This window comes from Colletotrichum scovillei, assembly GCF_011075155.1.
Source record: "Colletotrichum scovillei strain TJNH1 chromosome Unknown Contig00004, whole genome shotgun sequence".
NCBI lineage: Eukaryota > Fungi > Ascomycota > Sordariomycetes > Glomerellales > Glomerellaceae > Colletotrichum > Colletotrichum scovillei.
The window spans coordinates 3,302,261-3,315,324 of NW_023336262.1; the positions used below are offsets into that span (position 1 = coordinate 3,302,261).

A 13,064-nucleotide genomic window follows, 5' to 3' on the forward strand; every position below is an offset into this window, starting at 1 on the left:
TGAACATTTCGAAACCCGTTGCTTCTCAAAGACCGACGTCAAGAACGTACTGAACCAAACGATTATCAACAACACCATTGTTATGTTCGTTTCGATATTGTTCCAGGGCTTCGAATAAATGGCCAATGACGTTTTACAGGCCCCCATTTAGAAACAAGGGAAAGTCAAAGGACACCATACTTTCCTTTGACATGGCAGACTCTGGAACTTCTTCCTCCCTATGGCCTGACGAGCAAGGGACCAGTCAAAGGCTACTTCTTTATAGGGCAGATACCATTCTTTTTGGCACCAGGTAGCGGCCAAAAGAAGGGATGGTGGCCCTTCCTTAAGTTCCATCTGGGTCAAAAAGGAGTCAGCCCAGCTCCATCTTGCACTTGTCGACTAGTCCATTGCTTCCTTCTTCGACTTCTTCCCTACTTCTTATCTAGATTTCCTTCTCCTTTGGGCGTGAAAAAACAATCACTGCGGAAGATAATCTAATCCTTCGAATATCAAGGAACAATGGGCTTCACGTGGCCATCCCTAGGACGCTGGACGTCCAACAGAAGAAGACCCTCGAGATCATCCCGCGAACCATACCGTCACCGCCCTACGACGTCGACGACCAAGACGTCGGAGTGTTACTCTCCCACCACCGATCAAGCCCCCGAAGACGAAGACGAAGACAGAGAGTCCAAGTACAACTGCCCCCAGAATACGCACAGCTACGACACGCCTGATATTTCTATGTACGGCGGTGACCTGTCACCCATATACCGCATCTCGGCCCCTCCGGCTCAGGGCGTCAGGGAGACGGAGTTGTTGCTCAGAGGTGAGTCCCCCGCGGCGCTCATCAAGCTCATCCGGCGAACGGAAGACGCTGAACGGCGGGTGAGGGGAAATGAGAAGTTCAAGCACTTCGGTGAGGACGAAGACGCGCCACACGTTCGGTTCGGAACCACGACGACAGTCTACGGAGGCGGAGGGGAAGGAGCCTCCCGATACGACGATGGCTGGGCTCTCTCCCTCGCCGAGGAGGACCGTCGCCGGGACGAGGCGGCGGTTCGGGAGGAGTATGGCGACGACTTCGATGAGCAGGAGTTTGGGGATTGGAGGGACGGTGGATGTGGATGCGAGTGCGGGCGCGGCGAACGTGATGAAGAGGACGAGAAGCTTGAAGAGGAGCGCGATGAAGCGGAAGAGGTAATTCGCCACGACCACAGCCGGCGCGTGTCATGGGCTGTTGATGAGTCTTCACGCCCGTGTGGTCACGAAGCAGAAGAAGGTGCTAATACTCAACGTCACAGGTCGGAGGCGCAAAAGAAGGAGATAGGAGAGGCGATGCCTGGGTTCGAGGTGTGCGGTGTGGTAATGAGAGACGGACTGCGGTTGCATCCGATGAACGGCGCGGTATCGGGCTCTTCGACGACGGTCCAGGGACCCGGAAGATCCTTGACGGCGAGGCAGGATGGAATGGAGATGACCTTGGTCGATTACTCCAGCGATGAGACATCCACCGCGGAAGAAGACCCCTCTGATGGCGAGGGCAGTCGGTCTCATCTACCGTCGCTGTACTTTGAGGATTTGAGACGTATGGTCGAAGAGGCGGTGGTTCCGGACCCCTTGATCTCGGGGGCGGATGTTGTCGATGGGACTGGTGATGACCAGACGAACGAGGCGGAATCGAAATCCACGCCGGACACGGAGGTGTTGTTTGATTTCTCTGAGTATTCCAAGGGACATGAGCGGTCGATTGGGGATATGCTGGACTCATTCTCTGAAGAATTTGAAGGGTGGCAGAATGATACTGATGAAGAGGAGAATCCCCCTTCGACTCCTGCTCACGACATTATCCGTCCCGTCGCCGGACTGGGTTGGTATGACGACAATGAGAGATCGAGTTACTCTGATGTTCGTCCCCAGGCTTTGATCATGAGTCTTACCAGGGCAGATACAGAGTCCAACACGGCATCAGAGAGTCCGTTAACGTTCCCCCTCCGCAAAGACTCGTTGGAACATAGTCCCAGAGCCCTCACCTTTTCCGGGGTATCCTGCGCGGCCGAGAAAGGAGATGGCTTCACGACAACGGAAGCCGGTAAATTTAATAGAACACCCATGAGGACACTCTTTGATAACACGAGCCAGTTCTTCCAGTCGACTACCGTGGAAGACGACCACTGGATATCAACGCCAAGGTCACCAACGTCCCCGCGGCGCTCCTCGTCCGTCTACTCCTCAGACTCCTCGGGTAACGAAGGCTCTCTCTCACCCACCTCAAAGACATCCCCAACCTCCCCGAGTGAGGGCGAAGAAGACGAAGAAGAGATAGATGACCTCCTCGACATCTACGCAACCACATCCCACTCCCACCACGGCAACCCCCTCTTCCCTGCAACGGACAAAGACCTCCTCCCCCCCTACCACCACTCTTCCCCTTCCGCTCTCGTCCCTCTCACCACAATTGCCCGTGGCCTCTCTCTCCCCCAAACGACCCCTTACAACATCCTTCAAACCCACCTCGCCCGTAACGCAAACATCCTCCGCTACCTCGTCCTCCACTGCATCCCCTCCCCATCCATAAACCCCCTCGAACCCCAAACCAACCTCGTCGAACCCATCCTGCCTCTTCCCCTAAGTCCTGGCTCAGGAGAATACGCCCAGAACTTCCCCTCTCACCCGCGCAGGCGCGAGTATACCCGCCTCCTACAAGCCATCCGCTCCGTGCAGTGGTCAGCAGACGCCATCAACGACATGCTCGCCGTAGTAGACTTCCACTCCCCTCTTCCATCCCCTTCATCTCCCTCATTCTCGACGTACACTTCGCACAGACGAGCATCCACGGCCCTCCCCGCCTTTCGAAAACTCCGCGCCGCAGACGCAGAGCGGCGGGGGTACCTTACCTCCGCGCAGCTTCACGAGCTAAGCATGCACGGAATCTCGCTCCTCGACGTGCTGCAGATGAATGACGTCCCGCGGGTTGTGAGTTCCGGGCTGGGCGGGCGGCTTGTTGCTGCCGCGGCGTCTGGGGCGTTGAGCGTCGCGAGGGAGTGTAATCTGCTCGACGAAGAGGGTGCGTTGCTGGAGTTGCTCGCCGATCCGGAGGAGGAATTTGGCTCGAGGTCGAAATCTCGGGATCAAGGCAGACGTAGTGGAAGGGGAAGCGGACTGAGGTGTTGTATTGGTGTTGATGATGAAGGTGAGGTGGGTTTCGAGGAGGAAGGGGCGGATAGCGACGACAAGATGGACGATGATGAGGATGAGGGGTACGGAGAGGGAACGCGCTTCGATGGCCTGGTCGACGAGATGGACACAGGGCCTGTCGTTGATGATGGGGCGTACCTCGTTAGCCCCTTATCCCCCGAGGCATTCACCGCAGACCAGATCTGGGAGGACCAGGGTGGTGTAGCCTCAGCACCGACGACGTCTCAACCCTCCGAGGACCTCATGACCTTCTCTGAAGATGGCGAGGAAGAAGATGAGGATGACATCTACGATCCACCTACAGACTGTACCCTTGAACAACCGGAAGCAGACCTCCGCGTCAAGCCGCTGAATATACCCAAAAAGAAACCCACGCTCAAGAGGTCACACAGCTTTCGAGAAATCGATAACACTGGAGAAGAGACCAGCACGGCTGTCCTGGTCGACAATGAGACAGGCGAGGACCCCGAGTTGAGACGGTTCTTCAATGAGATTGGGGCGATGCCTGTAGTTGCTGGCACGTCGGACGTTGTCATTGAGTGAGACCGGGAGGGAACAAGAAATTGACGAAGACTTAGCGTATACCACATCGAGGAAATCAAGCGAGATCTCTTCTTATAATCCATAGGAAAGGAAGGAGGAATACGAATATAAATCTAGGTGGAACATTTGTTGGTTTGGCGTTAATACCTACCTACCCTACCTTAGAATGAAACTAGGAATACTCTGAATATACAACCGGAGTAAGGTGTATACCCCCCCTCAATGCCATTCCCGTCACCAGCAACAGCAGGCGCCTTTCTAGGTCGGGAGGTCAGGACAAACTGGCTGGGTGATGGAAATGGTTAAAGGTCGACAATCAATTCATACGCCAACCAGCCTACTCGACGACAGGCTTAGCGAGAGTACCCGAGTTCGAATCCCAGCATGAGCACCAAGAGATCCAGCCACACCGGTGGTGAACTCTTTTTTTTGCTGTTGGTCTTTGAGAACACCTCATTTAGTATGTGTAAAATAGTCGGACCACGAAAACAACAGGAGGGGATATGGGCGTAAATGATTTTTGTACATCACAAGGTATGATACATTTATAGAAAAACAACACATCCAATGGGTATCTTTTGCTCCTCCTCCATCTTTCTTACCATCCTCTCCATTCTTTACTTCATACGTGAGCCCATCCATTATACACAAGAACCTGCCCCTCATTAATCAAACAATCAACCCCCTTCTCGCTCCTCTTCTCCTTCTCACCACCACCGCGGGCCTCCCACTCCTTCAGCCTCTTCCTCACAACCCACTCCTTGACCCTCTCACTCGTCAACACCCGCCTCACCCGCCCCTCCCAAACCCCAACCACAACCCTCCACACAGAAAGCCAACTCCGCCCCCCGCCCGGATTCACAGCCTCATACGCAGCAGGCGAATACCCGACCCTCACCCTCGGATTCACGTACACCCCCAACTGCTCCGACAACGGATTATCCACATGAACGAGACAACACTCGCTCGCCTCGAGATGCGCCTCCTCAGCCAACGAATCGTCCACCCCGCGGAACGCAAGCCTCTTGATACCCCCCGCCGCGCCCCGCCGATTCGCCAAGAACGGCGCCGCAGGCATCGCCACGATCCCGTTCCAGCAGCTCCGCACGGGCACGGCGTCCGAGTAGGCCATCACGGCGGCGCGGCTCGCCTCGGAGCGGAAGTACGGCCACCGCTGCATCAGCGTCGCTTGGCCCGCCGAGTCGCGCAGCGCAAAGGTGTCGTAGTAGGAGGGCGGGTGGGCGAAGTCGAGGGAGCAGGCCGCGGCGTAGATGCCGCCGTTGGTGTCGAGCAGCGCGAGGACGTCTTCGGTCTAGAGGTTTTTCCATGTTAGCCCCCCCTTTTGCCGTTGAGGTGATTCGCATTCGCAGTGCTACCGCTCGCTGCCCATATCAAAGAAGAAAGAGAGACACAATCTTACCGTAAACACAACGTCATTCAAAAAGAGCACCGTATCAAACATCTCCCCCTCCTCCCCGAGCTTCCACAAATCTCTCAACGTCAAATTCCTCAACCTCGCAAGAAACGGTATCCTCCTCATCTCCCTCTTCCCCCTCGGCGTCGTAATCCACCCTTCCCTCTCCTCCCCCTCCGCAGGAACGTCCTCCACCTCCTGCGCATGCGTCCTCTCGTCAAGCACCACATTCCTCCTCACCCCCCTCTTCTCCAACACCCCGTCCAGCTCCCGCAGCGCCGCCTTCGTATCGTCCCAGCTCCCGCTCTCGTACACCGAAACGTACACGTTCTCCCGCCCCAGCGCCTCGACGAGGTCCAGCACGGCCTTGTTCCAGTGCGTCCGGATCACGGAGGCGTCATTGTAGTGCATTCCTGCAATGTAGATGCGCTCCGCGCGCCGCGGGCGGGAGGGGTCGTGGCGCGGGGCCGAGGTGACGCGGCGCTGGTAGCGGAGGGCGTCGAGGAGGACGTAGAGGGTCACGAGGAGGGCGAGGTTGCGGAAGGGGCGGGAGCGGAGGAGGCGGCGGGCGCTCAGGCGGATGCCGTTGAGGAGGCCCATGGCTTTTTTTCTTTTCTTGAGGGTGAGTTCGGCGGCGTTGCGCTCGAGCTTAACCGTCGGTGGTCGGTGGTTCGGGTCGTGGTTCGAGAGCGGAGGCCGAACCGGCGTCGGAAGACGAGGTTGAAGGACGAGAGGGATGTACACGATGAAGTCAGTGAGCAAAGGCAAAATATGCGAGGTGTATAGTGGACGCCATTGAAATCAGCTTCAACGGTAGAAGAGAAAGAGAAAAAGGGAATCCTCCGGATGTAGGAAGTCGATCTCCCTCCTTCCTGCACTGGCCAAGACGGGCGAGCGAGAGTCTCGTATTATCATCCGTAAGGCAATACGTAAGGTAATGCTAGGAGGCCGCGGGGACCTCTAGGTGCTCAGTAATGCGAGGTAGCTTTTCGGCAGGGATCAGCTAAGGGTCCCGTCATTACCGGTATGTACACTACTGTCACTACTGCAGTTGATTTTGCCCGGTGTCATTGGGCCCCGGCAGGGCTGACAGGGTCCGTTTTGGAAGCCTGGAGAAGACGGGGAGCCACGCGATTGGTCGCTGCGACACAGCTCACCCCTGCACAAGACTACGACGACACGACCAAGAGCATGAAGGAACGTTGACCAAGGCATGGCATGACTTGAATGATGCTTTCCTCCAATTATGCATAGAAATGCCATCTATAACCATTGCACCTCAGAAACATCACAGCTTCACATAAAGAAAGGCCCTCTGGAGTATATCATTGGACTCAAGAAAACTACTAATACACTCGGCGTCCCCAATCATCCCCATTTTAATCCTCTGCTGGACTCTGTGGTCACTGTGTTCCCTTGACCTGTTCACTCTAGGTCGTTGGAGGTGAGAGCCCGTCTGGCATCTGGGGCAACATCTTCTAAAAGGTATCTGTATCATCAATCTCGCGCGGAGTCTTGATGTGAACGGCTTGCCATCTATTTGGCAAAGTGCAGGTCGTATCCGAGCCACTTGCGACGGACAACCTCCTCGACGGTGAGGCCAGGGTATCCGTACGTCAAGGGCAGGAAGAAGTACCAGCCGGCCAGGGCAATGAGAAGGATAACGCCGCAAGCGATCCAGGCGCCAGCGAGACTCTGACCAGCGAATCGCTCGCGGGCCGAAATGTGTCTCTTAGGTCCATCGGCCTTCTTGTTGCCCTTGACGACTTCGTAGCCCTCCTCGGGAGCGGGCTCGGCGGTGAAGATGAACTCCAGGAGAGCACCAGCAACCAAGCACGAAGCCAAATGCGCCGGCAGGTAGTGATGAAGGAAGAGTTGACGGCCCATCAGGTAGAAGGGGAAGTAGTGAGTAGCCCAGGCAAGGAAGAAGAAGCCGGTTGAGTTGTACAGACGCGAGCGGGTACCTGCTGATGATTAGCGACGGTGTCCTAGACAGAAAACAAGACGCAGGGTACTTACGGTGGTCAAGAGCGTCAATGCCTCGTCTAAGTGACACCTGGTCCGCGCCGATGATACCGGCAAAGACTGCCAAAAGACTGCTGGCGAGCCACCAGCCGATGGGGTTACCGAGGAAGTAGATCTGCTGGCGGGTGTCGTTCTGAGTCCAGAAGCTGACACCGCGGAGCAGGAAGGGCCACTGGTAGGGGTGGCTGGCGTAGGGGTGGCTGCTGGTCAACTGGTTGTTGTGCCAGAACATGGAGCGCTGAAGCTCGAACCACTTGCGGAAGAAGGGCAGGGTCTTAACCTCCTTCTCCGGCTTCTCGCGTCTCTTAGAGTCGAGGGGGATCGCGGGAAGGTCCTCAACAAACCAGATGTTGGAGCTCGGCGCCAACTGCTTGTTGCCGTTGATTTCCTGCTGCTTGTGGCCCCATTCGGGCAGAGGAGTGGTGTGCGTCCACATGGCAACCTTGCTGGGGTTGTGGATGAACTTGAAGTGACTCGAGATACTCTTGAACTCCTGACCAGGCTTGCCGTTCTCGACGCGGATCTCAAAGAGGGTGTCGTTGAGACGGTCGCCGTACGCATCAGCCAAAGGCACCGTGGTGAACTCCTGGTTCGTAGGGTAGTAGGGCGAGGCGACGTCGTGGGACAGCAGCATGGTATCGGTACCCAAGTGCCTGAGGCGCACAACATCGTTGTTCTTGACGGCCTTCCCTGTCTTCTGGTCGTCAACCAAGGGGATGATCTGCCAGTAGTTGTTGGTGTCGTTGTAAGGGTAGCCAGTAACCTGCTGGCCCTGACTGGAAACACGGCCGTCGTCGTAGCGCAGAGGGTAGTGGTCCTCGTGGCTGTGCAGGTAGGTCTTGGTCTCCTTGTGGCGGATGCTGATGGTGTCGTAGTACTCCACGGTCAAGGAGTTGGCCAACATGACATTGTCGCTCAGCGTCTCCTGAAACTCAGGGGTCATGAAGTCGTCGCCAGGACCGGATCGGGTCAGGACGGCGAAGTGGACCTGGAACCAAAAGAGGTAGAAGAGGAAGGGCATGATGATCAGGCCAAAGGCGCGAGCAGCAAAGTGCTTGCCAAAGTCGGGAAGACTCAGGGCACCGCCGGGTCTCTTGATGTCCAACAGGCCCCAGAGATCGATAATCACAGCGGAGCCAATGGTGACGAAGGCGAAGAGTCCAACGTACTTTGTCGAGATATCGGCAGACAGGGCGAATCCAGTGAGGATCAGCCACTTCCACCACTTGCGCGAGAAGGGCTCGTGGCGCAGCTTGTAGAACTTGATGTAGCACAACAAGCTGCAAGCCATGGCAAAGACGAGGGTGGCATCGAGAAGAATCAGACGCGTCTGACCAATGTGAGCGTTGTCGAGCAAAACGAGACCGGCGGCCAAAAGACAGGCGGGCAAGCTGTAGCCAGACTCCCACATGATGAGGTAGGTGACGGAGACGGTCAATGCGCCGAGAATGGCGGGCAGAGCTCGGAAGGCGACATAGGGCACCTTGTTGGAGATGTAAGAGTCGCCAATATTCTCGAAGTGGAAGTGTCCGTCATAGCCAACGAGCCATCCCATAAAGGCAAAGAGGAGCTTTCCGAACGGAGGGTGGACATCGAAGAAGTAGGTTCTTTCGAGGTAGTAAGAGGCAAACTGTGGTAAAGAACAGTGTTCGTTAGCTATCATGTGTTCTGGTGATTCTAATTCTGCGTTGGTTTTTTCTCTCTTCTCTTCTCTTTTCTTCTTTCCTCCATTAGGATGTGTGTATCCGACGTACCTTGCCAAAGTGAACTTCGTCAAAGACGACCTCATTGGGATGGCTAATGCCCCAGAAACGGGTGACGAAGGCGAGAATGGTGGTGATGAGAAGTCCGACGCCGTACTCGGGCTGGGAGACGGAGCGCTTGGTCTTTGCACCGGCCTTGTTCAACGACTCGACGACGGCGTCAGCTGCACCGGCGGCGGGCGTGGTAGGCCGCTTCGCATTGTTGCGCTGGCGAACGCTGCCCTGCGGGGTGGCAGTCGTCGACGCCATGATGGGGTGTGTGGACGTGGGGGATTCGATGAAGGAGCTGCTCGGCGATGGAAAAGGTTTGTCAGTCCAAGCCTTGAGGCTGAAAAGTTTTGGGTTCCAGATGTTTGCGAGCTGGGAATATTTGATCCCTCGGGAGCAGGCAGGTTCACCGCAGAAGAAGGACAGATAGCTCCAACTGAAGGGACCCTATGGGATTGGATTGGATCCAATCGATGGGCGGTACGTATCGCACTAGGTACGGTACTTTGGAGCTGTAAGGGAGCGAGCTCAGGGGCTTGTAGCTAACTTACACGCTATGAGGAAAAGTGGAGCGCGTCAGCCCTCACGTCACGTTTAGTCAAAAGTCGAAGAGAAGGAAGGGAACGCAATATAAAAAGGTGACGCGTTAAGGAATGACTTGAAGAAGAAGAAGGCGAAAAAGTTGCCTAGGGAAGAGAAAAAGAGAGGGCCCGAATTGACTTCTCACGATAATGGAGAAGAAGATTGAGAGACGGCAGAAAAAGGGACAAGGAAGATTAATTGTCTTCCCCGGGAACTCGAGCGGAAAAACTTGGGAGACCCCCTGACGACGTGCAGACTGCAGACTGACACTGAACCTTCCCGAAGACCTGATGGCCCTATCCGTAGGTATTGTCCGTAGTCTCAGAGGCTAAGGTACCTTAGGGGACGGGATAATTTTTGGGGTAGGGATTGGTCTCTTCAAGACGACTGGACACTTGGCCAAAGTGACAGAGCTATCAATAAAATCATCTAGGCATTCACGCAGTCATTTTGGTTTCTTACCGGGCATTCGACTCATTCCATTGGATGGAGCTGTGCTAATAATTTCGGAGCAGTGTTCCAAGGGCGGCTTGGGGAGACTACGGAGTACAAGTGGACTGCTCAGAATTGGGATAGCAAGGGCAGCTCCAGCCCACCTCATCTCACCTCTTCCCACCTTCCGCTGCGATAAGATAAGGATCCCATGATGCTTCGTGGAGCCTCCGAATCTCCGACACAAAACCACTATAAGAGATACATTGAACGCGTAGGCAGAACAGGCCGTTCCACAGGAACACGTGCTCTCTTGTATGACAGAAAACTATTCAACATCTTCGAATCCTTTCCGAGCGAGTGGTCAATGCCATGATTCCTGGCCCAGGTATTCGTATCCGTATGTGCAGATGCTAGATACCTAGTTGAAATACAACTTTAAGAATATGCCAGCGGCGGGATACATCACAAACAGATATCCAATAACAAATAACACAGACATGGTACTCAACAAAGCTTACAAACAATCATGCAATGTCATGTCAACCTGTCAATCCAGGGCGCTGGAAAGCCATAACCCGCAACTGGCCGCGCCGACGTACGCCGACAAACCCACCCCTCCATCCGCGCACCGGGCCCAGCGCCGAAGAACGGAGGGCGTGCCGCACCACACATGCCACCAACGGCACCCCGCCCGAAGCCCGCCCATCCAATCGTGAAGCTCCAACTTTATATGTAGACCCTCAATTCGCCGCAGTCCGCCCTACCTGCACCTGTGTACTCCGTAGTGCTACGTCTCTGCTTTGCTCCAATTGCCCAATTGCTCATAACCCCGCGATAGATAGTCTCTCTCGTCCTTTTTCCTTTTCCAAATGTCCTCGCTCCTCAGATCCGTCACAAGACTCTCCTCCCGCGCCGTCGTCCGCTCAACACCACGCATCATTACAAGATTCCATATTCAGCCCTTTAGCGTCAACACAGCAAAGATGTCTGAGCAATCCATCGTCTTCACCAAGAACGCCCCGGCCGGTGAGTATTCTCTCAGTCTCATCGTATTCACCTCAAACTGGTGACTCCAAGTAACACTAGCTAACAAACCAACTCGACTAGCTCTGGGCCCCTACGTATGAAACCACCATTCTCTCTTACCACGGAGTCCTTTGAGGGAAAAGTCTAATCTAACCATCATCAACCACCAATAGTCCCAGGCCATCAAGACCCCCACCGCCATCTACTGCTCCGGCCAGATCCCCCTCACCCCCGAGGGCACCTTCGTCGAGGGCTCCATCGCCGACAAGACCAAGCAGTGCATCTCCAACCTCAAGGCCGTCCTCGTCGAGGCCGGCTCCTCCATCGAAAAGGTCGTCAAGGTCAACATCTTCCTCGCTGACATGGGCGAGTTTGCCGTAAGTTCCCTCCGTCACTCCCGCCCTTCCCCCATTTCCACCTGACCTTTAAACTTTTCTGTGCTTTTTCTCTCGATCTATCCATCTCAACCCCCCCTAACAAATCACGGACAGGAGATGAACGGCGAGTACGAGAAGTGGTTCACCCACAAGCCTGCCCGCAGCTGTGTCGCCGTCAAGACTCTGCCCAAGAACGTCGACGTTGAGATTGAGTGCATCGCCCTTCCTTGAATGGCAAGATGTGCCTTTCTGGGAGAGAGCTCGGTCTGTGAGGGAAGTGAGCAGTCTCTATAGATCACAATGAATACAAAAAACAAGTGAAACATCCATCTAGACGTATTTAGACTGAAGTGACCGTCCGAGGTACCCACCCAATAAAGTGTACAAGAGCACAAGACCTGCGGAATTGCCCATATAAATGCTTGAATATAAGTATGGTCCTGTGTGTAATTTCCATCTTGCAGTACCTATACGTGATCCGTGGACCGAAAATATGTACATGCTGGGTGAAGCTCCTACCGGAAACGCAGTTTTATAGCTACATAAACCACTATGACTTTCAGTTGCGATATAGGACCTCTCAGGGAAACTCATCACAACCAACTCAATAACTGCCAAGGGGAAAGAGTCTGCCATCGCTTATCCAACTAGATCCTCACCAGGTCACCCCTCACGAAAACCAAGGAGAGCCTCAAATGTAAGTAATATGCAGAAAGGTAGCTTGATGTTCTACACGCCCTTCCGTCTATCGGTACAAAATACACGCCCACCTAGGGACTCCCCCGTCCTCCACCAAGCCAAAGCTCTGGAAAGGTAAAAAAGGCCCCTCGTTCCCTCTAATTCGCTCTCCCAGTACAGTCGTAGATTTCGTCGTCTATTCCTCGTCGTCATCGGCAGCCTCGACGTACTTGTGGCGGATGTCCTTCCATTGACGCTACCAGTTTCAATCTCTTGTCAGCGAAAAGTCCAAGCCTACCAAATATTGACCCTGCACCCAAATTGTGCCCATTGAAGTACTTACGCCGCGGTTCAGGTAGTCCCAGTACTTATTCATCGCGCCGTTGAAGCCCCTAGAGCGCAAATGTCAGCCCACATGTAATTCCCTCTCGACCACCCCGATACCGCCGGACCCATCGGCCTCTTCTCTCCCCAAGGCCTCGCCCAAGGTACCGACAAGTCGGGTTATTGCAAGGGAGGGATCTCACATCTCGAAAGCAAAGCCCGTCGCAAAGACAAAGCCAAGCATGGAGAAGTTGTTCTTGAAGATAGCGCTGTACCACCACTCGTTAGCACATACGTCCCTTCGTCTACTCAATCAAAGCCCAGATCCAATTCGCGCAGCTTTCAAGCTGAGTATAATCGATATCGATCGTCGGCGAAAGCGGCAGGAAGCAGCGAGAGGGAAAGACTTGCGTGTAGAAGGGGCGAGCGGCGGCCTACAGAGAAACAAAAAAGTGAGCGATTAGCCAATTGCGGTGGCGCGACAGGTGCCCGCAGAACGTTGTACATACCATTGTGAATTATCGTCTGTCAAGTTCGCACGTCTCGTGTAGTGACAAGTGGTGCTTCGTTGCGGTCGGCGAGGCGATGAATCGTTCGGGGGGAAGAGTGGGTTGAATCGGATGGTGTTGGGAGTCTTGACGAAATTCGCGATGTTCCGGGAAGCACTTAGCTTTGCCGAAATACATGGGCTCTGATTGGCTCTGTGATCCACCTTCCCTTTGACCATCG

The 13,064-nt window shown here is 54.8% G+C and overlaps 5 protein-coding genes across 5 annotated transcripts; 2 read left to right on the forward strand and 3 right to left on the reverse strand.

Annotated features, from left to right (window-relative positions):
• Positions 1-501: 501 nt before the first annotated feature.
• On the forward strand, positions 502-3,723 carry HER10_EVM0006798 (uncharacterized protein; the record flags this gene model as incomplete). Its single annotated transcript, XM_035476374.1, has 1 exon — positions 502-3,723. One exon carries the CDS (start codon positions 502-504, stop codon positions 3,721-3,723), a length of 3,222 nt encoding a protein of 1,073 aa, XP_035335042.1.
• A 506-nt stretch (positions 3,724-4,229) lies between these two features.
• On the reverse strand, positions 4,230-6,064 carry HER10_EVM0002599 (uncharacterized protein). Its single transcript, XM_035472305.1, has 2 exons — positions 5,144-6,064; positions 4,230-5,035 (listed from the first exon to the last, which is right to left on the reverse strand). Exons 1-2 carry the CDS (start codon positions 5,735-5,737, stop codon positions 4,346-4,348), a joined length of 1,284 nt encoding a protein of 427 aa, XP_035334729.1. The 5' UTR covers positions 5,738-6,064; the 3' UTR covers positions 4,230-4,345.
• A 347-nt stretch (positions 6,065-6,411) lies between these two features.
• Positions 6,412-9,658, reverse strand: HER10_EVM0004081 (dolichyl-phosphate-mannose-protein mannosyltransferase). The gene is made up of 3 exons (XM_035473737.1): positions 8,917-9,658; positions 7,157-8,792; positions 6,412-7,101 (listed from the first exon to the last, which is right to left on the reverse strand). The coding sequence occupies exons 1-3, from the start codon at positions 9,172-9,174 to the stop codon at positions 6,674-6,676; spliced, it is 2,322 nt and encodes a 773-aa protein (XP_035334850.1). The 5' UTR covers positions 9,175-9,658; the 3' UTR covers positions 6,412-6,673.
• A 1,057-nt stretch (positions 9,659-10,715) lies between these two features.
• HER10_EVM0008000 (endoribonuclease L-PSP) lies at positions 10,716-11,661 on the forward strand. Its single transcript, XM_035477538.1, has 4 exons — positions 10,716-10,956; positions 11,038-11,051; positions 11,130-11,333; positions 11,448-11,661. The coding sequence occupies exons 1-4, from the start codon at positions 10,800-10,802 to the stop codon at positions 11,562-11,564; spliced, it is 492 nt and encodes a 163-aa protein (XP_035335128.1). The 5' UTR covers positions 10,716-10,799; the 3' UTR covers positions 11,565-11,661.
• Positions 11,662-11,742: 81 nt separating this feature from the next.
• On the reverse strand, positions 11,743-12,998 carry HER10_EVM0008136 (ubiquinol-cytochrome C reductase). The gene is made up of 5 exons (XM_035477668.1): positions 12,845-12,998; positions 12,747-12,769; positions 12,539-12,604; positions 12,355-12,403; positions 11,743-12,267 (listed from the first exon to the last, which is right to left on the reverse strand). Exons 1-5 carry the CDS (start codon positions 12,845-12,847, stop codon positions 12,208-12,210), a joined length of 201 nt encoding a protein of 66 aa, XP_035335138.1. The 5' UTR covers positions 12,848-12,998; the 3' UTR covers positions 11,743-12,207.
• Positions 12,999-13,064: the final 66 nt, after the last annotated feature.

What these genes read in the sequence shown, in the direction of transcription:
- HER10_EVM0002599 (XM_035472305.1), bottom strand. Translation starts at nt 5,737, where the DNA reads ATGGGCCTCCTCAACGGCATCCGCCTGAGCGCCCGCCGCCTCCTCCGC. An exon ending in TGAATGACGTTGTGTTTACG is followed by an intron (nt 5,036 to 5,143) that starts GTAAGATTGTGT and finishes AAAAACCTCTAG; the next exon opens with ACCGAAGACGTCCTCGCGCT.
- HER10_EVM0004081 (XM_035473737.1), bottom strand. Translation starts at nt 9,174, where the DNA reads ATGGCGTCGACGACTGCCACCCCGCAGGGCAGCGTTCGCCAGCGCAAC. An exon ending in ACGAAGTTCACTTTGGCAAG is followed by an intron (nt 8,793 to 8,916) that starts GTACGTCGGATA and finishes TCTTTACCACAG; the next exon opens with TTTGCCTCTTACTACCTCGA. An exon ending in CATTGACGCTCTTGACCACC is followed by an intron (nt 7,102 to 7,156) that starts GTAAGTACCCTG and finishes AATCATCAGCAG; the next exon opens with GTACCCGCTCGCGTCTGTAC.
- HER10_EVM0008000 (XM_035477538.1), top strand. Translation starts at nt 10,800, where the DNA reads ATGTCCTCGCTCCTCAGATCCGTCACAAGACTCTCCTCCCGCGCCGTC. An exon ending in CTGACATGGGCGAGTTTGCC is followed by an intron (nt 11,334 to 11,447) that starts GTAAGTTCCCTC and finishes AATCACGGACAG; the next exon opens with GAGATGAACGGCGAGTACGA.
- HER10_EVM0008136 (XM_035477668.1), bottom strand. An exon ending in GCCGCTCGCCCCTTCTACAC is followed by an intron (nt 12,605 to 12,746) that starts GCAAGTCTTTCC and finishes GTGGTGGTACAG; the next exon opens with CGCTATCTTCAAGAACAACT. An exon ending in ACGGGCTTTGCTTTCGAGAT is followed by an intron (nt 12,404 to 12,538) that starts GTGAGATCCCTC and finishes TTTGCGCTCTAG; the next exon opens with GGGCTTCAACGGCGCGATGA.